This window comes from Triturus cristatus, chromosome 10, assembly GCF_964204655.1.
Source record: "Triturus cristatus chromosome 10, aTriCri1.1, whole genome shotgun sequence".
In the NCBI taxonomy this organism is placed as follows: Eukaryota; Metazoa; Chordata; class Amphibia; order Caudata; family Salamandridae; genus Triturus; species Triturus cristatus.
Genome location: NC_140593.1, coordinates 327,110,096 through 327,134,807, shown reverse-complemented (window position 1 = coordinate 327,134,807; position 24,712 = coordinate 327,110,096). Strand labels below are relative to the sequence as shown.

The 24,712-nt window shown below is 45.1% G+C and overlaps 1 protein-coding gene across 1 annotated transcript in view; it reads left to right on the top strand.

Annotated features, from left to right (window-relative positions):
• The window catches only part of TOMM7 (translocase of outer mitochondrial membrane 7), a 104,145-nt gene that overhangs the window by 65,523 nt on the left and 13,910 nt on the right, over positions 1-24,712 (top strand). Inside the window, exon 2 of the mRNA XM_085631523.1 lies at positions 12,589-12,637. Within this exon, the coding sequence (XP_085487649.1) occupies positions 12,589-12,637 (49 nt within the window). The remainder of the gene's footprint in view (positions 1-12,588; positions 12,638-24,712) is intronic.

Below are 24,712 nucleotides of genomic sequence, written 5' to 3'. Positions count from 1 at the left end.
AGGCGCAGTACGCACACTTCTGGTACCACGAAGTGCCCTTCCTGACACATGTGGCGGTGGAGGCAGGTGACACTGACCCGATCCCTTTGGCCAGTATGCTCACACATAAGCGCAGCAGGCTACACGACCGAGATATTAACACAGTTAACACGACCGTAGAGGCATGGAGACTACTGGGCAGGGAAGCGGGCTGCCTGCCGCTATATGCACCCACACTCCCGCTAGCGCATCACCCAGCCCTCTCGGTAACACACGAGAGGGTGGGCATGGATCTGTTCCGGCGGGCCGGAATAGACACGTTGGGGGACCTGTACACTGATGGCGAATTCCAGACACTTGATAAGCTACAATACATCAGCAACCCAACTCCACTGTTCAGTTTCAACTTCTATAGACTGCAGAGAGCACTACGGGAACACTACCCGACGCATCCGGAAGAACCGCCTACCCTTGAACCCCTACGACTACTCTTGACTACACCTAAAGCAACCCACCTGGTTTCCAAATTGTATGCGAGTATACAAGGGGCGGTAGGGAACAACACACACAAGGCCAGGGACAGATGGAGCGCCGGACTAGCAGAACCCCTGACGGATGTAGAATGGGATTCCGCTTGCATGCTTACGGGTATGCTGACACCCAACGGGAATTAGAAAATTATACATTACAAGTATTTGCATCAGGTGTACCACACACCTCAGAGGCTTTACAAACATGGCTTAAGGGAAGATTCAAAATGCTGCAGGTGTGGTCAGGAGGACGCGGACTTCATGCATCTAGCATGGCACTGTCGTAAAGTGGCGGGGTATTGGGAACAGGTCATACAGGTTTTGAGCGAAATGCTAGGAGTTGGCGTGCTGTGCGAGGCGAAGGTCTGTCTGTTGGGTATTACTCCACACCTGAGGGCTTTGAGGCGTAGATTCTGTGCTGTTGCGCTACTGCTGGCTAAAAGAAGGGTGTCGATTCACTGGAATAGCAAAAGAGCGCCGGAGGTAAAACGCTGGCTTGAAGATATGGTGTATTGTCGAGATACGCTCGTCACATACGAAGAGGAATTGCTGGTCGGCTCTAGGCCCAAAGACTATTGGGGGTACTTACGAGCCTATTTGCTTGAGCATGGCACGTCAGACACAGAAACGGAAGTTGAGTAAAATGAAAGACTGCAAGTGACAGCACAGGGCGATCAATTGTACAGTACTGACACTTAGGAAGGAGGATGCCGTGATGCAGAGGGAAGGATGCAGGGGGAGACCTACAAGTTGGGGAATGCAATGTTGAGATAAGTTTCAGTTTAAACCACAAAAATACGCATTAAAAAAAAAAAAAAAAACTGTAAAAATGTAAGACTACTGATGTATCAGGCAGCGAGCATAGCACCGACACACAACTGGATACTATCGGATAACACGCCGCCGGTCCGCTGGATGTCGGCTGATGGGCTGTGTACAACTAGCACTGTTGCAGAAAACTGTGATTACGTGACGCCGGCCCATTGCGGATGTAGGCGAGTGCAATATAGGTGATTCTCGGCATGTTTTGTATGTGTAAAACAAAGTGCAATAAAATTCTTACACCAAAAAAAAAAAATATATATATATATATATATAACTCCCTTCTGTTTGGCGATCTCTATGTTCTGAAGTAGCCTTAAAACTATCCTCACCTGTCCCATGTGTGGTATGAATGTTTATTGCGCTTAACAAAGAAGGGACTATCTGTTGGTTGGTACTGAAGTTTGGAATAAAATAATTTAGCAAAAACATAAATGAAGGGCTCCAAAATAACGTTTTGTCAAATGAGCCTTACATCTCTGAGGTAAAAAGCAACACAATGCATTACAGAAGCAACTAAGTCAGAAATTGTTCCGGGCCTCTTGGAATTTAGAGTTGTACTAATTAAGTGAATTGGTTCCTCAGCTCTCAAATTTGTTTAATAAATCCTTTTAATCATTTGTTAGTAGTAATATTAAACTGGCCACCCACAAAAGTTTTTCTTTTCTCGTTAATCTTTAAATTCAGCTAGTTAGCAAGCTACAGGCTTTATCTTCCTATAACCCTGGAACGGTCTTTCTCAAGGATACAGTGGTCTTTCATACCTGTCCTTAATTCTTCTCTAATTTACTTTGGGAATTCAAGTTAAGAGATAAGAGATTATGCCTGCTTCTAATGCGGAGAGGACGTCAGAATCTGCAGATGTTTTACTGGTAGGGTCAATGTTTTTTCTATTATGGATTTTAAGTCTCTTGATTATCAGGCCTACTACTAGAGGACATCCACATACATGTTGCTAAAATCGCCTGTTTTAATTTTTTTACATATAGTTGAGGAGATGCTAGGTGAAGGACATGGCTACTGTCATTCACCGCATCTGTCACTGTGCCAAACATTGAGACTGTGAAATGCAGAGGGCTCTGCAACACGGCACTATATATTGTGCCTGTAGTTGGCTCCTCCCATTGGCATTTCTATTAATCTATGGTGAGCAATGCAGTCATGCACACCTTAAGGTTTGTGTCCGCTCGTGACCCTGCACTTTGCTGATTACTTCTTCCCTAGATGTAGCCTCTGACCTAGCCCATACTTGTGCTGGTGTAGGCCTTGCTGCTCCCCTTGATGGTGATGTTATATAATGTCTTAGAGAGGTCATATGTGAGGTCATGAGCAGTGTATGGCTGCAGTGCAAATAATGGTTGGTTGACCTTGCCGTTATTGACAAGTTACTGTTTTTTGGGTTTCGTCTTCTAACCATTACTGCACCTTAATGTTTTCCCAATATATTTATCAGTTCCTTTTTCTTTTTAATGTAAAGTATAATATTCTACCCATAACACAATGTTAGGGCTAATGTAAATGTATAGGTATTTATATAGCGCGAGCGCTGTACTCATACCGCTGAAGGAACCCTTCCAGGCTTTCCATGTGAGGTGTCCACTCCTGGGCACCCCCATGGTGAGGCCAGGCATCCCAGCGCTGTTGGGGCCGTTGTGGAGATTAAGCAAGCTATTGCCCAGAGTTGCAGCGTGGGACCCATGATTAGAATAGGCACTGAGGCGAGAATATCCGGTCCGCGGAATTTATAGCCCGAGACCCTGCCGCGACGGGAATCGAACCCTGATCCCGGACCAGTGCTCTGCATCGAGGTCTGCCGCTCTAACCATTGAGCCACACTTCTCCTTATTACGATGTAGGGTGAATTTGCGTACGCCCGACACAGTCTCGGAAATGGCACCGACCGATTTCCAGTCGGTGGCCCCTACCTCCTAATTACAATGCGGCCACACATGGTGCTGACGCATTCTCCCATTTTCCTATGGGAACATGTGCTACGACCATAAACCGGCCGTTGCACAAGCTGTCATAGGGAAATGGGAAGTTGTGATCATCCCTGCTCCGCGTGGCAGGCACCTCAGGGTGCCTCCCATACGGTGTAGGGATCAACAACAGGGCACCATCGGACACCATCCGTAAGTCGCAAACGGAAGGGGACCCTGCTAGTGGCCACCAAACTTGCTTTCTGAGAGGCTTTCCTTGTCGAAAACCTGGCATGGAAAGCCTGCAGTAAACTGCGCATTGTGGATTACGGGGCGTTGGAAGCCAGCCGGAATGATCGGACGGTTTCACTTCCAACTGCCTAAATTGTAATTAGGCGGTTAGAAGTGAAACCGACTATCTCGGTCAGAAAGCCTCCGACCTAAGATGTTCATGTTTACCAGTGATCTAGTAACTTCACAGGCATTACAAAGAAATTAATACTTACGCTATGCCACTATAACCTAGCCTATTGAAGAACTATCGGAAGCACAAAAGACAACCCTATCCCACATACATAATTGAAGCTGACTGCGTTTCTAAGATGCGTCACAAAATTCTAGCAGAATTTTGCAACCCAGAGTGTCCAAACACAGAAACACCACTATGGCAAGTCATCGGCGACACTCTCCACAGAATTGGTCTAAAAAGTTAGAAACATTTCAGAAAAGTAATGCAAACTTGCCACAAAGTGTTTCTTTAACTGTGCCGCAGTTCTTTCCTCCTTCAACCTGCCCAACCTCCCGGTCTGTCACTATCCTGTATAAATAGTCTGGAAGAAAAATACTTGTATGGAAGCTGCGGTAGTAGTATAGTTTTTAGGTCTCGCCTAGCGACGCAGTGCACTGCTCGCCTTGGCTAGATCTATTGTCGTCGGTTTGTTGTCCGATGGGGGACAGGAGCTGTGTATGTGTACGGCGCGCTTTCACTTTCCTAGTTTAATGGTGTTCTGCCCGGACAGGGGCTATGAAAGTGTGCGTCTCGCACAGCGCGTGCATGACACGAGCGCATGACGCGCTTTCACTCTCCTTGTACAGGAGATGTGCAAGCATACGGTGCAAGCTTGCTGCAAAGGGGTCTGTGCCTTTTGTAAATTTTTACACACCCCTTCCGCCCGCCCGCACTTGGTGTGAGCCTTCCACGGCTCACCTCAGACAAGCTCCGCTACCCTGGCGGATTGAAAGTGGCATCGCCTGCATGCCAAGTCCCACTGCATTCGGCTCCGGCACACATTAGGCAGGAGACTCTGCTCTACGGCAGAGCCATTTTGCCTTACAGCAGCACCCCTACCCCAGTGGGCGCTGCTTGTGACAGATGCAGTGCACTCAGTTTCTGTACCCCTAGAGCAGTGGTCAGTACTTCCTGACAGACACAGTGCGCTCCCTTCCTCCTACACTTCCGGCGCAGTGGGCACTGGCTCCCAGCAGACACACCATACTCGGCTCCTGTGCAGTGGCACTGGCTCCCTGCAGACACCCCATACTCTGCTGCTGCACACACTGCATAGGCCAGGCTGCTCCATGACGGGTTCACTGCACTCTTCTCCTGTGCAGTGGCACTGACTCCCAGCAGACACACAATACTCGGCTCCTGCACACACTGCATAGGCCAGGCTGCTCCATGACTGGTTCACTGCACTCTTCTCCTGTGCAGTAGCACTGACTCCCAGCAGACACACCATACCCGGCTCCTGCACACACTGCATAGGCCAGGCTGCTCCATGACGGGTTCACTGCACTCTTCTCCTGTGCAGTGGCACTGGCTCCCAGCAGACGCACCATACTCGGCTCCTGCACACACTGCATAGGCCAGGCTGCTCCATGACAGGTTCACTGCACTCTTCTCCTGCTGGGACTTCAAGCTGTACTATAACCACAGTTATTATTTATAAGCTGCATGCTACCAAAAAAGTATTTTTGCACAGAAGTAACAGATTTTTTATTTTTAATAGTCATTTTAATTTAATCGATTTATGATGGATGAAAGGCCCCTCAGCCCCAGATGAAAATGTGCTTTTCGTTACTGAGTGGGGTATAGAATATTTCGTTTGAAAGCTGCAAGCACTTGTCCTGTTTTCGCAAGAACTCTAGCGGCATCTTCATAGAATCTACAAATTGTGATAGGGCTTTTTTTGATTTAAGGAAACACATTTAATTTACAGCCGTCTATTTTAGTTGCTTGAAATTCTTTGCACTGTTCAGGAAGTGAGCGTGTGCCTTTATCTGTGTGTCATGCAACATGTAGCAAGCTGAATCTTTTGAAATATCTGAGGTGTATAAATTAATTGGTATTTTATCGTCACGTCGCCAATGAATGCAATAGGAAACAAGCATTTGCAATGCAGTAGTTTTCGCATTTACACGTGTTTAAGCTACTGGCATTGGAAACGACAATGCCTTTTATTTATGTTTTAAAAACCAAAATATAAATAAAAGGCATTGTCATTTACAATACCAATAGCTCAAACTTGTGTAAATGCGAGAACTATTGCATTGCAAATGCTTGTTATTTTTTACGGTAGATTTTTACCCTACCCCCTGGTCTGCCTTGCACTCTCATGCAGGATTCTGAGCTCTGCTCTTCTGACTGGCCTTGCTCTAAAAAGTTAGTGTGAGGAATAAAACTCCCCTCCTCAAATGTGAGGCTTCTGATCCTTTGCTCCGTTTGGCATTCAGTGCATTGTTTGCACTTGTATGAATATATTGTATTTTGTGCAGTTAGCATCTAACAGGGTCAAATTGAAGATGTGCCTGTTTAAAAAGAGGTCGTTGGTCCCGAATAAAATCTTTGTAAATTTGTCCCACGTTCTTAAACTCATGGCCGACTGTGAAACCTTTCCGTAACATTTGTGGGACAATAACCCCACTTTACCTAAACACTTGCAGGATTCCATTTCCATCCTCATTACTGTTGATGTAAGGGAATCCTCCCTCCCCAGAGTCATCACGGGAACCCCAGCTTGAGGTCAAGCCGTTTGCATTTAGTTATAAAAGAGAACTTTATCAGACCACACGTGCATAATTTTCTTGAAAGAAACAGAAAAGGCAAGCAATCCATTCCCTTAAAAATAGCAAAGAGAAGTTGAGAATTTCTCCAACTTCCTCCTTTTGGCTACTAGATGCTTTTTAAACTATAACCTCAAATCAGATTGCTGCCTTAGACCCATTAAGTTCATTGTTTCTTTTTGTAGTGAGGATTGTGGAAATCCTCTACCCTGTAGGGGTGGCGATGGGGAGAGGCCGGTTCCTGATTTGAGATGTTTAGCTGTTTTACTGTGCAATGGGAGTTGTAACAATACTGTTTCTTAGTTTCGGTTAGATTGCCTCACTTTGTAAGTTTGCACACATACTGTTTTTTGGGTCCATCTATATTGAACGGGTGAGAATGAGGCTATAATAGTAAAGCCTCATAAACAAAGACATAATACTAACATACATTAGTTACTATGAAGTATAATTTATAGGGATGTTTTGGAGCTGGCAAAAGTAATGTAAACTGCAAATTTGTTTTTGTTTTTTGTTTTACATATACGCTGTCAATATCATAGCAGAAAGCAGAGCAAGCCCTAAGATGCATCGAAGGCAAACATTTTACACTGAACATTTGCATATCTGCATTGCTAATGATCAATTACTTTTTATAATATATTAATGTATAAATATGTGCTTGGGTGACTTTCCATTACTGTACATCACTGTTATTTTACAAACAATCAGCTTGTGTGTTCCTCCATCCCTGAATGTGTTCCACACAATAACTTTATTCCTGTAACCGAGCAGCTAATCAACCAAGTCTAGCTGAACATTTGCTCATACCACCTGGCAACAGCACCTTCAACAACGGCTTATGGTCAGATCGCAACAAGAATTTGGAACCCCACAGATAAGTCCTGAAGTACTCACAACCACATGCTGCTTTTAGGGTTTCCTGTTCTGTGACAGAATAATTTCTTTCAGAGTCAGTCAAAGTTCTGGATGCGAACGCCACTGTTTTCTCATTATCACCATGAGCTTGTGCCAGTACTGCACCCATACCAGTGGCACTGGCATCCACCTTAAGAACCAACTTCAATTTAGTGTCAAATGGGGTGAGAACGCCAGCCTCGCAGATTTCTCTTTTGATCAACTCAAATGAACTTTGCTGACCTTCTCCCCACACAAAATTGGTCCCTTTCTTTGAAAATGCCCTCAGTGTCTCAGTCTCATGCACACTGCTGACTTGGTTTGTTTCTTAAAATCATGCTTCTGATTGACAATATTAAAAGCGAGGCTATTCTTTACTGTGAGATTCAGGAAATGTGCAAATGTACTACCTCGAATAAAATGGCTTCTACATCTTCTAGAGTCCTGGAACTAAGCAAGCGTATTGAGTCTCAGGAGCACTTCACATTAATATGAAAACAAGATCACATCCTTATTTGGTTATAAAATGTATTGGCATTGTGATATACAGGTGCAGTAGAACATTAATTTTAAAGCAAGAGGAATACAAGAATGTTTTCACAGTTTCTATCTGAATAAAATTGGGTGGTTTAGTAACTTGTTCATATCTGAGGCGCTGGGACAGAAAGGGCACTACCAACTGCAATCTCTGCCTTACTAATTGTGTCCTAGCAAATGGCAACGAGAAAATTGTGTACCAGAGTGAGAAAGATCAGAACCATTGGTTCTAAAGGGTGTGGGTTGGTGGGCGATATGTGTGTCCTGCTATTTAGAGCTGGAGTGTGACTCCTAAAAATAGCAGATGCCTCCAATTCACAGAGCACGAAAAGAAAACAATCAGGTTAGGTCGAGCCTGGGCAGCGCGTGCGCTGCTCTGAGAGGCATGCTGTATTAGAGTATGGACTTGAAGCCCCGCCCACTCTCCGCCCATATGTTTCATTGCCTTGTGTCATTGTCCTTCATAAACGCTGGCTTCTGATTCATTAATAGGCTTTTTAGTCCCTCTTGTCTTCATTTGTAACCTCCCATGAGAACTTGCCCTTTTACTTCTGTTGTTAAATGGTATGTCTGATTTAGTCTGTAAGCACTGTTTTCTTTAATGAATTTCTCCTACTGCAGGGACGACATGCTTTCCTACAACATTCAGTGCGCCATGCACGCTTTCACTTTCCAAGCAGCCCGGGACAATGGCGGCTGCTTCTTTGAAAGCAGCGGGCACGCCATGCTTTACCTTCAACAATGGCGGCGTGCTCAATTTTATTCCTCCTCCTCTCACAGCACAGCGCCCACTTTCGTATTATCAACACGGGCGCTGCCCTTTTGCCTAATTACAATTGTATAATGTTGGAGAGGCAAGAGTGGGCATAGAGGGGCTGGAAGTAGAGAGCTCCCAATGTGTGTGCTTCACTTTTAACACGTCAGCGCAGACTGCGCCTTCCGCTGGCTCCTATCCAAGACTGCACTCTGCGGCAGCTGCAGTAAAATGAAGCGCCACTAACGTAATAAAATGTACGCTTGCTATGGCCAGGCCTACTGTTTTTGCCAGTATTTGCTGAAGACAGTGGGCAGCCCTTATCTAATGCGGTTCTGAATTTCCCCGGGAATCGGCGAATTCCATCCTGCAAGGCGGCTGTGGAGGGGGGAAAATACACTGTGCTCGTTGTTATTGTCAGCAAACTCTGCCTTGTTGTGACCCAGAGTTGTGCTATTTATTTTATTTATTTCGTAAACTTCTAAGGCGCAACAGCTACCCAAAAAGGGTTTCCCGGCGCCGAGCTACCATCAAGAAAGTCAAGGAAGTCAAGAAAGTCAGGGGTGAAGAGACTGGCTATTCACGTTAACATTCGAATAGCCAAGTCTTAACATTTTTCCGAAATCTGCCATAGTTGTCTTCTTTACGAATAAAGGGAGGAAGAGTATTCCAAAGTGCCGGACCCAGGTAGGCAAATGATTTGCCACCCATTCTTGCCAATTTAAATCTAGGAACACAGAAGTATGAGAGAGATTGTGAACGAAGGTTACGTTTGGGAAGATAAGGGTTGGCCAAAGCAAGGAGATATTTAGGCGCTGTACCTGCCTTGATTCTAAACATGTACGTCAAGGCTTTGAAGCGGATTCTGCTGTCTACCCTGAGCCAGTGAAGCTCACGGCGGTAGCTAGAGACCTCAGAGTTTTTTGGAATTTTACACAGCAGTCGGACTGCGGCATTTTGAACAAGTTGTAGTCGACTGACAACAGCTTTATTTGACCCAAGATACAAGATATTTCCATAGTCAAGCCGCGAGGTGACGAGGGCATTGACTACAGTCTTCTGGGTTGAAGGGGGCAGCATCCAGATAATTTTCCTCAACCATTTAATGATGGTGAGGCACAACCCAACAACTTTATTGACCTGTTTGCTCATTGAGAGGGCACTGTCCAAAATGAAACCCAGATTTCGAACTTGGGTCACTGGTATTGGAAGAGCGGCCAGCTGGTCAGGCCAGTGGGCAGGAGTCCAAAGTTCTTGTTGTTTCCCTAAAAGGAGAACCTCAGTCTGGTCTCCGTTGAGTTTTAGTTGATTACTCGTCATCCAGTTAAGGATGTTTTGAAGGCCAAGTTTAAGGGGAGATGAAGAGGCAGTGCCTGGTTCGGATAAGGAAAAAATGATTTGGGAATCATCTGCATAGGTCATAAGGGAGACATGTCATTCCATGGCTTTATTTTAGGCATTTAAACCCTACACAAACATCCTTGCACTCATCCACACAAACACAGGTGCATCTACGCACCACTGCCCCCGCACCCAGCAAGGGCTGCAGGACAACATATTTGCAAAGAGTCCACACTAATGACAAATAGTGTCGCCAAGCAGCTTTCTCTTAGTTTAGGTTTGTAGTGGTGAAAGTGTACTCCCGCGCAGGAGCACAGACACTCTCCATAGAGGCAAGGGAAGTGACGACAGCGGTGTTTGTCTCAGTGCCTGCCCTGAGGCAGAATCCTGCCCTGATAGATAATCTGTTTAGAGCACATATTACAGGCTATTAGTACAGGGGCCAGGCAGCCTGATCCGAGGGGGTAGGAGGAGGCTCGGTTCGGTACTATAGCCACGCTTTGGAGCACAGTTAGTCACACCCTATGTCATGCCACAAAGGAGCTGTCCCTCCATATAGGGACGTCTCCTATGGCAAGGTCAGTTTAGTTTGCTGCAGTTTTAATCACCAACTGAAAAATCCCACTTTAAGTGAAAGCAGAGGCTGAGATCTCAACCCATGACGTTCTTGACCTTCTAATCACTGGTCCGCTTGACCTTCCCTTCGTGCACGGTGCTTTTGCGGAGGAAATATTTGGTTACGCCTTAAACTTTCGAAGGGAAGTAACCTTAAGTAAGCCAGTGCTGAAGGTTGAATGTTGCATTAAGTTTGCACAAAAAACACATTAGGAACTGCTGACACAGCACAGTCTTTTCACAAGGGAATCCAGCCATCCATCCAGACCCCAAGTGACTGAACTTAGCAGCATGCTTTCTGAAGCCTTAGAGTTTGGTTATTTGATCCTTCCGAAATGATGTGGCTATCCTCAGAGGCCAGGCAACCAGCTACCAGAATGCTACTTAGCAAAGTGTCAACAGTTTGTCGGGGTGTGTACCATCAGAGAAAACACTGTTCGGCCGCATTACAATACCTATTATGCTTTTTTCATGTACATGTTAGACAGCTAACTTCTTCCTCAATTTGGGCACATCTCCCTGTACTATCAGCTTACAAGCTACCGTTTCACTTTTTAAAACAGTGGATATCATCCCATTTTAAGAAGGACTTAAGATATCAACACCCCATCCACATGGGCTCTAAATATAGTGCCTAATAGATTGTCCTTATAGTTCGAATCAACGTATAATGGACATTGAAGTATTAAACATGCAAAGCAGCATTTTTTATTGCAGTTATGCCATTGTGCATGGTAAGAGTACTCCTAGAATCGAGCCAGTTCTAAAAATACACCTGCATTAAGTGGTGTTGGGAACTCGTCCCACATTTGTTCCTAAAGCTGTATCTTGATTCCCTTTAAATTAAACTATTGCAGTTCACTGGTTTTTTTTAGTTGGTGAGCGCTTAAGACCTTCTGAAGCTCACTGGGAGAGGTAGAGCTTGGGTTTGGAATTTCCTCATCTCAGTAAAAAAGTGCATTTCACTTCCTGTGATTTTATCGGGGTCCGAGCCAATGGGATGCCACTTTCCTTGATGTCACCTAGTTCATGGGGCATGGAGTCTGGATCTCACCCTCCAAACTAATGTAGATGGTTGAAAGGTAAGCATTGTGCTTTATAGACAGAAAAATGGTGTAAGGTAAGAACATAAATAAAAACTTGGTCCAATCAGTCCTTCTCAATTAAGGAATCCAGTGTGCTTCTGCTAGCACTGTGGGCTTGAGGTGCAGTTACTGCTAGCCTTGCTTTTTGTAAGAAGCTACTAGAAGTACAAAGTGCATGTTTATGCACTGATTGCAGGTTTTTAAAAAGCATGAATAAAAAGCGTTGTCATTTACAATGCCAATAGCTCAAACTCTCGCAAATGCAATACCTATTGCATTGCAAATGCTTGGTTTTGGCCTGCCTTCGCTATTCTAAAGAGATGTGGTTTGAGATTGAGAATATCATACTAGGGATTGTCTGTAGCAAATATCTGTTCCTGGCAGCTGTGGTTGGTGGCCGGGCGTTGTGCAACCACACTTCCATTGGCAGTCTTCTGTCTGCTGCCGTGGAACTGCTGGCTTTTCTCCAGCATCTATTGGGCGAAGTCTGCATTAACCCTCCCAAACCAGACAGATGTGTGTGTCACTCATTGCAAGGCTGCACCTATTCTGCTCTCCGGTGTTTCAAATGGATTACCAAAACATTTAAGTTCTAAATCTGGCCTCATTTGTATAAATTGCATTTTTTTTGCATGAATGAAAATTCCTGGCTTGTAGCAGGAAATGTATTGTTATAAATAACAAAGTACTCAATTAGCATTACTCCGAATTTAACTACTGAGGTTTGTTTTATTCATTTTTGTGGCTCATCCGCACATACTGAAAAGGGCTAATGTGGCGTTGCCTATTAACCATATGGACTAGCACAAAAAAAGAGAAGGATAGACATTGATTCTTTTCAGATTGGACAAAAAGTATTTAGCACCTGATATGTTTTATGTGACCGAATGTTAGATGCTGTTCCAAAATGGAGTTCTGACTCCTCTGTCGTGTGACCTAATACTGCTTCTGTCCACACATTTCAGAAGTTACTTTACTCTAATTGCACCGTGTCTCCTTTTTGCACGATTTTAATTAAACTTATATTGATTTTCTTTGTTTTTCAGGATTTAAAAGGGGTGCCGATCCTGGAATGCCAGAGCCAACCATTGTGAGGTACGGTACATTCTAAACTGGCTCTAGCAGATAATTTGACATGGTTGTTTAGGGAACACTATTGGTCAAATATTGCCTGCTATGAACACCTTTTATTCAAGCCTGTTGCCATCAGGACCACTATAGGTTAATCTGTGTCCATTCAAACCTTGGAGAGCTCTGGGTCTGACATATTTCATCTCTTAAATATACAATCTTCTCGGAAAGTCATTTGCTGTTCATGCTTACATTATCTGTAAAAACATATAGTTTACATTGAACTTAGGACACGTTCTTTGATAATTTCTCTTCCAGCCCGCCAATCTTTATTATCCTTTCCTATGTTCCCATGGGATTTTAATAGCCTTCCCTGGCACTAGTCGCTCTCTTAGGTAGGGTTCAAGAGCTGGAGAGGACCAGAACCTGTACCAGTACCTCAAAATTCTGCACCTTTTCTCTTAGTTTCTGTTGTACCAGATCAAGATAGACTTGGACTAATAGGGTACTGTTAGAAATGGGGGTCTCTAGTTGGGAGAGGTAGGTACCTTTGTCCAAGTAGGGACCCTTCTTCCTAGTCAGGGTAAGGGAGTTACACTCCTAAAATAAACCCTGCTAACCCCCTTGGTAGCTTGGCACTAACAGTCAGGCTCATCTCAGAGGCAGTGTGTAAAGCATGTGCGCATAACCAACAATAATACAGTGAAAACACTACAGACACCACACAAGTTTAGAAAAATTTCCAGTATTTTTGTATATCCAAAATTTGACCAAAATGATAAGAATCCAACATACAGTACTTAAAAATCTATACTTTGCAGAAATATCTCAAAAACACAGTTCTTTTGAGTCAGTAGCTCCGTCTGGGGCTACCGCAATGCTGAAAACAGTCTAAAAGTTCCAACTGAACGCGTCGGCACGGGCCAGCTAAAGCATGGACAGACTCATGAACAGTACCTTTCTCTTTGTGGCTGACACAGTGTGAGCCGGTTGTGGCAACTGTCGGGGTTGCGATGTGAAGCTAAGTGGTGCAGCGTGCAGCGCCCTCAAGGCACGGTGCAGGCAGCGGCTCGTGACATAAAGTTGATGTATTATCTTTTATAAGTGTCATTTCCAGAGATAACCAGTTCATGTTTGGTGTCTCTGGAATCACAGTTTAAAATCCTAACTTATCGTGAAATCTGATTTTAATTTGCAATTCTGAAAATTCACTTTTAAAAAGTTGGCCGTTTTTTTGTCTTAGGCATGTGGTGCCTGCATCATGTCTCTGGTCATTTGACTGGGTGTAAGGATAGCTGGGCTTTGTGTATTCCTCCTAGACAGCCACACACAATGGGAATGTAGGTGTGACTGGATGGGCCATCACTGATAGGATGGTAGGGAGGAGCTGAGCACAGCCCTATTTACACTTGAATAGGCTGTATCCTGTCTCTACACAAAATCCTACATACCCACTATAGTTAGTCTGGAGCCAGGGATAGGAAGGCAGGGCATATGTGCACTTCAAAGGCATGCCTCTAGAAGCTTCTCCTCACTTCAAAGGCACAACTGTGTATAAATGAAGAACCTCAGACACCACCTCTTCAGTACACTTCTGGATCTGTGGGTACTCTGCCAGGAAGAAGGACTGCCACTCTGCTGGACTGCTGCTCTAAATGAACTGCTGCCCTCTAGCCTGGAGAAGACCTGGACCTGCAAATTCATTTTGAACCCAGGACCCCAGAGTGACACAAATGGCTAGTCTGCTGGCCTCCTGCTCCGAGCCAGCAGAGCTCCAAATACTTGCTTACCTCCTACCTTTCAGGTCCTTGACCCTTTGCATGGCTCGTGGTTTCTTAAAATCAAGCTTTTGGGCTCCTAACAACTGCGAACAGGCCGGTTTACACCAGAACCGTGTTGCTCTCTCTGAAAATCAGTGTGAGCCGCCACCAGCCCGTTTCTTTGCACAGAAGCATCAACAGTCCAGAGGGCCTGCCAGCATGAAGCTCCAGCCTTCTCATCCATGACGCATGCCCTGGTCCCTGCGCTACGCTGACTACTGCCTGCAATGCTCTCCTTGCTTCCGGTGACGCTCTCCAACGTGAACAGGACTCTTGGCACAAGATGTGAAAAGGTAAAACTTCAGCAGGACTTATTTGGAACTGTATCTGACCCACACTCCATTGAAGTTGGCCTGAATCTTTAACTTTGACCCGTTCCAGTGCGAGCAGATAGCCGCTGTTGGCGCTTTATTCTTTTAAGCGCTATTTTACACTTTATTCTTTAAAGTACATAACTTCGATTATACTGATAGGATTTTTGTCTTTTTGGTCTTGTTTTATTTATGAAATTAAGCTCTGTTTTCCTAACCTTGTGTGGGATACTTTTTGTGTGGTGCTTTCACTGTGTTACTGTTTGTAATGTTTCACAAGTACTTTACACATTGCTCTGTGCCAAGCTACCAGGGTGTTGAGCACAGGTTAATTTGGGGTTTGCTTGTGCCTTAGCCTTACTACGATTGTTGTTGCTGCTTGACCAAGGCTCTCACCCAAGTCAACCAGTAACCCAATTTCTAATTCCAACCATTGTCAACTCTTCATGTTATACCCCATGGACAACCTTTAATTGCATGCCATTGTCTTTTTCTCAGACTGGTCAGTGTACATTGTGCTTATTCTGTTTGTTTGCCTAATGCCCTGCATGTGGAACATTACAACCCTTCCTAAAATAATGAAAAACGAAATGCACAGAATTTAAACTACAGCAAGAAAGGTTAGATCTGCTGGGATGCCTCCTTCAATTTGTTTTGTCATTCTTGTTCTTACTGTGGATTAACATAGAATTTATATGTGAGAGGGGCCAGTTTACATAAGAAATTGATGTAGAATGGTTTCCATTATGATGCATCCAATGCACATTTGAACAAGTGCGCACCCAGGGTGGTCATATTTGGGTTGTTGCGATATTCTGATAGGAATGTATAAATGGACCGCATGATAGTCTAGGCACATGCAATTTGGATTATTTTATTCAGTTTTTGCATCAACTTTTTGACTCCCCTGTTGGCTTGGGCCACAGAGAGGTAATCATGATACCTTTTTCATGAGCGAGGACTGAAAATAGGTTAACTCTCGACCTTGAAATGGAGGCCAACTCTCGGCCATGAAATGGAGGCCACTAAACGTTCCACAGTACTTGGATGGGTTCAGAAATTTCAAGCAGGGTTTTAAGCTTCAGGGTTACCTTGTCTGCCGATGTGGTTTGACTGATCTCAACTTCAGGGTATTTGCAATGATCAAGAGCTGAAAATGTAGCCTACAGAGAAGGCAGACAATAAGTAGGACTCCCTCTGATCCATGGGTTGTGGTGGTGTACTGTTGGTGCTTCCTTGGACCTTGCCCACCACTCACCTTAACTCCCGTAGATTGGTCCTGTAAGTCGATGTACTTTACATATTTGCAGAACTTGTTCTTCCTCCCATAGGATAGCATTGCAGAACTCCAAAACCTGCCCTGGGTCCACTTTTGGAACTAAAAAGAAATTCTATTTAAAAATGTACTTCCCTGAACGAATTTTCTCTGATGCCTAAACATATATAAAGATCCTTGCTATTTTTATAAATTGGTGTGGATCTCCTTCTTGAGTTTTGTCGTCATTTATTCATTGTGTGTATTTGCAAATGTCTTGCACTCCTCTGTGTTAAGCCAAAGGCTGATCGACCACACTACCCTCAAAATAGAGCACTTTGGGATTGCATAGGAAGCTCTGTCCACTCATAAGGGAACTTCTGGACTCTTTACACGATATATCAGATTTGTGATATTTCAAATAAAGAGTCCGCTTTCAATACTCTGCCACAAAATAGTCATCCGTGTTTATCGTGGTTAATTACTGTGATGAGTAGATGCATGTCTATGCTCATGCACACTTCATCTCACTGTTTTGTCCGCTGCGTGGATGTTTGGTACAGTCTTTTCCTTATCATTGCTGTCTTTGTCCTCGTAAGATGGTGTACGTTTTGATTGCAGTACGAATTTGACTTTCTGATGGTGGTGTTGGTGCAAAGGGTGCCACTGGTGCTGTAGTGGCAGTCGTCCGCTAATGAATGGTTTTTCCCACATGTTGTTCTTCTTTTCTTCAGCAGGGTAGCTGTTAGTGTCGAGAAATGCATGTGCACCTTGTCCATGTGTGAATCTTTAAGGGAAGATGCTATTGTAAATTTAGTGACTAGACTTGATATATTTCGTTTCGATAGTGGTATCAGCGAAGACCAATTTGATATATGTGATGCATGTGTTGGAAAGTTTGAGGGAATGCCCCAGAGTCTGCCTGTTCAGAAAGTGATGACAGATTCACTAAGGATGACTCAACAAAGTTTAACCGACGTGCCCCTTTGGATGATCAGTGTTTTCATTTCTTCTGCTGTATCATGCAGGGTGCAGGTGTTCACTAGTTCTTTGAGACAGACGTCCTATTCAGTGATCGGCTTGTTGGAGCCTTGCTTGGCTTGACAGAATAAAAATTGCTAATTTTCTTGATTTGTCAATGTGGTGAAGTGTACATTCAGAACTGTAGTGGCTGCGGCATAGGTTCGAGGTTTGCCAGCATCATTACGCTGGAGGGCCAGTTTGTAACGTTTCACCAACGAGATGAAGGAGTATGGTATGCTTGATTTATTATGCAACTTTCATGGACTCAAAGTAGAGAGCTAGTTGGGCCACCTACAACCTCAATTTGGGGGCATGGAAGAATGGGGGGTCGATCAGTTCAAACCGTTCAATTGAAGATATGGCTGCCAAAGTGCATTGAATGGGCCAGCGGATCAAAACTGTAGTTACTGTTTACAGGTGATCAAGTAAATTGTAGAGCCGTCCCCTCCTTTCCCAACACCGCAAAAGAATGTCACTGTGGGCCGACCAAATGAGCATGTGAAGAGCTGTCTCCTCCCTTCACACCACCAGAGGATGGTCTCTGGCCAGCCAGTAACAGAGGACCTGTGATCTGTGCATTCCCTCCTGGATGGGAGCAGTGGGACATAGACAGGCAGGAGGAGTGCCGGGATACTGTGGCTGGCCAGGCTGGCAGATGCGAGCATGGCGATGCAGCATAGAGTTAGATGCGTCCTCTGCTGCTGGTGTATTTTTCTGTCCATGGGGCATGCATTAATATCAGAGGTATGGTCACTTATCCGTTGTCGTAGACTTGCCTTCACATGGGTTAACGCGTCATGGATTGTACCAGGGTAAACAGTAAACCTTGGAGCTCTTTACCTAGCGCTGCTCACGCTCAATAAATCAGTGGGTTTGACGATTTGTCTAGCTAGTGACATACTGGCAGCAGAAAATATGGCGGAGCGAATGATGTAATAATTCTGAACTGACCCCTTGCTTGATTCAAATGTGATCGTGTACTTTGGGTATCCAGTTGAATATTTTTAATTGGAATGATAGAATTCGGTGCTGGCAAACTGCAACAGTTAGAAGATTTCAGTGCAAATCTTGGAGTGTGCTTCATTAATCTCCCTCCAATCCCTTGGGCGTGTCGCCGTTTAAACGGTTAGTTCCTCGTCATTACGTGCTCTGTTTTCATTAACTTTCCTGCGTCAGCGGTAGAGTAAGCAGTGCCTTTAAATAACAACAAAATAGGTGTTAGGTAGGCCTGCTCCAAAACGTTACTAAGAATCCTTTAAATATTCAAAGGTCTTTTTAAGCGCTCCTGGATGATTTTGATTTCATTTACGCTTGTTTTTGTGAGCTTTTCTTAACCTAGAGTCTACTGGTGCTTAAACAGACCTTGGGGCACTGTGTGCATATGTAAATATGCCCTGAGTTTTCAATGACCGAATCTGCAGGAGGTGGAAATTCCAGAGATCCTCAAAGAGGCTCTCTGTGATTATTTCCTGCCATGTCTTCATTTTGACGCTGGACTTTCCCATTTGAAGAAATTTGGATGTGAAAATAAATAGCCTACCTCCCGAATTCTCTAATGTGTTGCGCGTTTTCATGCAAAACTCTCCAGAGTCACTCCAGTAATGAACAGTTTCTAATTAATATACTTTTCCACCAGAATAAATGTAAATATTTGGAAAAAACAATGAGGCACATTTCTGTGAGATCATATCCTTTTAATTTATGGTTTGGGCGTTTAGGGGAATTTTCTGCACTTACATCATGCAAGAAAATCAGAGGTTATAATAAATTATGCCCTTATTGTAATTTTATTTCCAACATGAACCAAAAAATCAATGCACACAGCATGTGTATGGTACAGTTAAGGCCTTCCATTGTGCATAGCAGTTACTACAGAAAGCAGTTGGGGTAGTCTTACGTTTACAAAGCTGCATGCCACCAACCTATCCATAAAAGTCAATACTACTCAACAATATACAGGGGGGGAAAAGGATGAAATGTAATTGTGACTTCAATACATTGATTACGTGCAAAATGGTGTTGCATCCGTCTAGAGCAAAAAGTTAGAAAAGAGCATACCTTCTGGTCTATCATCCCTTTTCCATATACTGGCTAGTATTCGAATTAGTGACCCCCTCTCTGTTATTTAATTCGATCAATTAGATATATACTTTGGATGCACTACCCTTCAAACGTGTTAAAAAGTATTACATTAAGTGTGACAATTTTAAAATAGTAAAGCAATACAGTCCATTTAGAGGGCCAACACCCACTGCTAAATTAAGTCCATACTATAGACCTATCAGTCAGTTCTATTGCAACCCATCAATAACAAAATATTTAGTTGGTGAAGCCCAATAACTGCCTGTATTTGAACTTCAATGAGAGGGAGAGAGAAAGTGAGAGAGAGCACGAGAGAGAGAGAATTCACACATGAAGTGTATTGATTGATGTTCAAATATAGTTGGCCTGTAAACTCAAATTTTCCTAAAAGGCCTAAACACCAGAAGTGCAAGAATGAAAGATGTGCTCCTCTGGGCCCAGCTTCCATATTATAGCTGGTAGAGCTACTAGCAATATGACATAACTTGATTTAACGTGTTTGACTTGCTGGTTTTAATGCACAGCCCTTTCTATTTTAAGTCCCTTAACGTGTCTTGAGAGAGCAAAAACAACCATGCTTACCTGATTTGTTCCTTTTAGCTATGTTAACACAGCTTCCTGAATTATTTAATTTGCTAGCTTCGGCCTTTTAGCCATATACCAAATCCTAAACTTTGTACAATTTATTCAGCCACCGTGGGTGGGTTGTTTAGTACCATAGAAAATTGAACAAAAAAAGCTGTCAAGTTTGATTGCAAGGCCTATCTTGGTCAGAGTACAGATTCCTATACCACCAACTCACTAGGGCAGGTACCACCACAATCATCACGATCATCATCAGACGAAGAGGGTCCAGTTTTTTGTAACATTGAAGTGGAGGGATACTCCTGAATGATCATGTGTGGTTGTTTGTGCATGTGAGAGGTAAGTGAATATTTGGAGCTTTTCAAGAGCATTTTATTTTATTTTCCTTTCTGTAAGATTGCTTTCTTTGTATTAAAATTTAACACTAGGAGGGGTGTATCCAAGATGGCTCCCGTGTAGGAGCAACCTTGCGGGGCTTGACACACCCGCTCAGTAGATGACAGACCTGGGATGCTGGGCCGGTCCAGGGCTGCAGGTGTAGAGAGGTTACGATGAGGGGTAATGATTGGCCACCTTTGCCGTCGCCAGGAGGTGAATATGGGCCACTGTGGCTTAATAAGGTGCGGCGCCGAAACACCATGATGGCTACCGCCCCGGACTGAGCAGTGTAAGCTTCTGACCCTGCCTCCAAGAATCTCAGGCGGAGAGGTGCTCTTCTGCCCTGCCGCGGGGGGAGGGGGGGTGCTGTTGTGTTGGTGGCCGAGACCGGGAAAGCCTGCTTAGGTAACTGGCGATGAGAGTAGACCTGGACATAAGCTGAGGGGCGACGCCCAGCGGCCCCCCTGGACGATGGAGATGACCAAGGAATTAAAGGACCTTCAGCGTGAGATGGGCGACCTGGAGCAGCGAGTGGACACAGTGGAAAAGAGCGGTGACGCTATGGAGGAAGCGCTGGAAGCATGCCGCAAAGAGATCCTTGAGCTTAAAGACTGCATGCTGATTTCAACTATTATCTGGAGGACTTGTAAAACAGATCCTGCAGATCCAACATTAGAATTAAGGGTGTTCCGTTGTAGGCCGATATGGGCAGACTGGAAGATTATGTACTTAGGCTCTTCCGTCATATCGCCCTAGAGCTGGCGGAGAAGTAACTCCTCCTGGATCGCACGCACAGACCGGGATGCCCCTCTGGGGTGCCTGGAACCCGCAGGACATCCTTACGTGTCTACACATTTACTGCCAGAAATAACTTATTATGAACACAGTTCACGATCAACCCCATGTCCTCTTCGAGCGGATAAAATTGCGCCTGTACCAAGATCGCTCCTTCATCTTGCTACAACACTGCCGAACCATTAAGCTGGTGACTGCATTCTTGAGAGATAAGGGGGTCTGCTACATGTGAGTCTTCACCCCTTCTGTCTCGTCCTTGTTTTGGAGGGAGAGACGCATATGGTTTGTACACCATCAGAGACAGCGGCGATCTTGGGATTGGACCTGAAGCAGGGTGATCTCGCACAGCCCCGGCGGTCCCCGGTGCCTCCCAGTGGCTTGGTCCACGGAAGCGATCTAAATCCCAGTCCCGTAAGAGCCTGAGCATGCCGACCACAACGGAGAATCTTGGAGAGAGATCAGCCCTTCTGCAGCATCTCACCCGGCGGGAACAGTCCCCGGAGCAGGCAGATGAGTAATCGAGCTGGGTATGGGAATCCTCCAGCAACCCCCTGACTCGGACGATGGTGGAACTTTAGTGTTTACCTGCAATGGCCCCATCAGACGTCCCTTCCGGCAGCAGTGAGTGCCTATATATGAACTATGGATCTGCCCTTTATTTTCGGTGTATGTCTGAAAGGATGCAGCAGAAGGGTACCCGCAACCTCTACACCACTCTGCGACCGACGACATGGACCCATACTACATGATTCACTGTTTTACACCAGTTGGTGTCTGTTACTTATGTTCCATTGCCTTGTTTTTTTCTACATTTGTTTCCATGCTCTACTATTATGTGACACTGTTTCTCCTCAACATATTTATTGGCAACACTGATGCACCCCCTCTCTCTAAGTGGGTTTCCTATGGCCGACACCATCCTCCTTTGCCCGTGGTGAGGATAGTTAGCCTTAATGTCAGGGGATTGAATGCCCCAGCGAAGAGAATAGCATTGTTGTCCCAACTGAAGGCTGCCCAGTGCGATACATGTCTTCTACAAGAGACACACTTGCTAAAAAAGGACTGGGGACGTATGCGTTCAAAGTGAATCGATCGTCAATACTGATCCTCGGGACCTGTAAACAAAGCTGGGGTAGCGATTTTTAGTGTCTACTCACTTCCAGGGGTAGGTCCTTCAGGTACACTCTGAAATCATGGGCCACATGCTTTCTGTGCGTATCTCCCTTCATCAACACACTTTTACAATTGCATTCTTCTACTCCACAATGACTACAAGGAGCCCTTTATTTGCAGGGCTATTGGGACTGTCCATACCATCCCAGACGATAAAGTCCTGATAAGCGGGGATTTTAATCTGGTGCCCAACACTCACTTAGACCGATTTCCACCCACAGAGCGAGCCCAACAGGGGCATTTTCCCCGCAGGGTCTTCAATGGCTATCAGGGCTGGCTGATGTATAGAGATCTTTGAAGCCCACCACAAGGACCTATTCCTTTTTCTCGGCAGCACATCAGTCTTATGCTGAAATTGACAATTTCTTAGCCTCTACTTCCTTCCTGCCCGAGGTGACACATGCGTACACCGAGATGTCCTCCATATCAGACCACTCCCCTATCACGATTGCACAGCACCTCCTCAATAACTACCCGGAATCTAGGCTATTGCACCTCAACCCTAAATTATTATCCTACACCTCTGCAACTTAGTAGGTGGAGAGGATGATTGTGGAATATTTGGAGATCAGTGATTCACCCCACACTCTCATAGCAATCCACTGGAATACCCTCAAGGCAGTGGTGAGCGGGACATACATTACGGTAGCAGCACGGCTTAACAGGGAGAAAGGAGCCAAATGCTTGGAGCTGGAGACGCTCGTAGGGGAAGAGTCACACAGGCAGGTATCTCTCACACAATACTGTGCCAACTTGCTATAGCTAGAAAACAGCTTAGGGCCCTAGATAAGGACATAGCAAATTATGCCCTGCTCCGCATGCAACAAAAATACTATGCAGGAGGGTAACAAAGCCAGAAGACTTTTCGCAGGTAGGCTACACACACAGATTCCCACATTGCATTCCTATCATAGTAGATCACCCCAACACTGCATTCCTATCATAGTAGATCACCCCTACACTCCCTAACACAAGACATGGACATTATGCCAGAATTCGGTCGGTTTTATGCCCAGCTATATTGCGCCGAGCCCTTACTTCATACAGACTGTTCCACGTATTTGGAACAGGCCCCCATAACGAAACATCCGGAAACTACAGCAGCACTCTTAGAATTGGATATCACAGCGCAGGAGGTCCTAGAAGCACTAGGGAGGCTAAAGCTAGATAAGGCTCTCTGCCAGGATGGGATTACAACTGCATTCTACAAAATAATTGCTGCGCAGTTGTCTCTTGTACTGGCCTGGCAATATAACTCCTTTAGCACAGAGGGTGCCCTTCATCAAATCAGCCATCATAATGGTTCTACCCAAGCCTGGGAAGGACCCTCAGCTTTGCACCTCCTACCGCCTCATATCTTTATTAAATGTGGATGCAAAGATATTTACCAGGATCCTAGCTAATAAACTGGGGTGGCTTATGCCCAGGTTAGTGGACCCTGATCAATTTGGCTTTATTCCCTTGCGCACTTGCGTTGATAACACTAAGCATCTGTTCCAACTAATCGATAAAACTACACGCTCCCGTATCCCTACAAGGCTTCTCTGTAGACGCAGAGAAAACGTTCAATCGGGTGCACTGGCCTTTCCTGTTGGTGGTTCTGGAGGCTGTCGGCTTGGTATCTCACTTCTGTAAGCGGATTTGGGCCAGCTATTCTGATCGGTGGCACTTGTACGCATCAATAGCTTGCTGTCCCATCCTTCTCCTGTCACTAGGGGAACACGCTGGGGGTGTCCTCTCTTGCCACTCCTGTTCACGCTTTATATGGGGCCGCTGGCTGAGCGCGTCTAGGGACACCCCCTTATTGAGGGGGTTTGGATAGGGGGGCCAGTCCCACAAGATAGCGCTGTACACTGATGACGTACTGTTGGCTATAACTAAACCTTGACAGTCGCTGCCCCCATTGCTAGAGGAATTCGAGTTGTTTGGGAGGGCATCAGGTTTTAAGGTGAATGCCACCAAATCTCAAGCTCTTATTCTCAGCATACCGCAGGCATAGAAAGATCTGTGACACACAACTACACATCCCTACTAGCTACGGCGTGCTCCCTGATTCAATCCTGGCATGGGGGGGGGGGGGGAGCTTCTCATGGTTGGGTCAGATGGCTGCTATCAAAATGTCCCCATCACCTAAGATCTCATACTTTATGCAGGCGATGTTGCTCCAACCACCCTCTTCTGTGCAGAAAAAACTCCCCAACACTCTATGGAGTCCTTCATTTGGGGCGGGAATGGCGCTAGAATGACTAGAGACCTTGTGTACCTCCCAGTGGCCATGGGCGGAGTCGGCATACCTCTCCTACTGCGCTACCACCAAATAGCTCAGCTGTGATTCTTGGTGGAATGGCTGTATCCATACACAGAGAAACACTGATACTTCCTCGATCAGGTGGTGGCAGGTATTCATATATGGAAGATTCCAAGGCTTCCGCGGAGAAACCGTCCATCAGGAGTCTATATCTCTCCAGTGTTTAGGGCCACGGTTGGGTTTTGGGATAAACTCTGTCTCTAAGCAACTCTCCACCACCATTTTGCCACTCACCCCAATTATAGGAAATGCAGATTTCCCTCCTGCACTACATGGCACAGTATACTCTCAGTGGCAGGAGGCGAACTGCAAACGCATAGGGAATCTGTTTGATGCACAGGGCCTGCTAGAGTTTCTGCAGGTCCAACA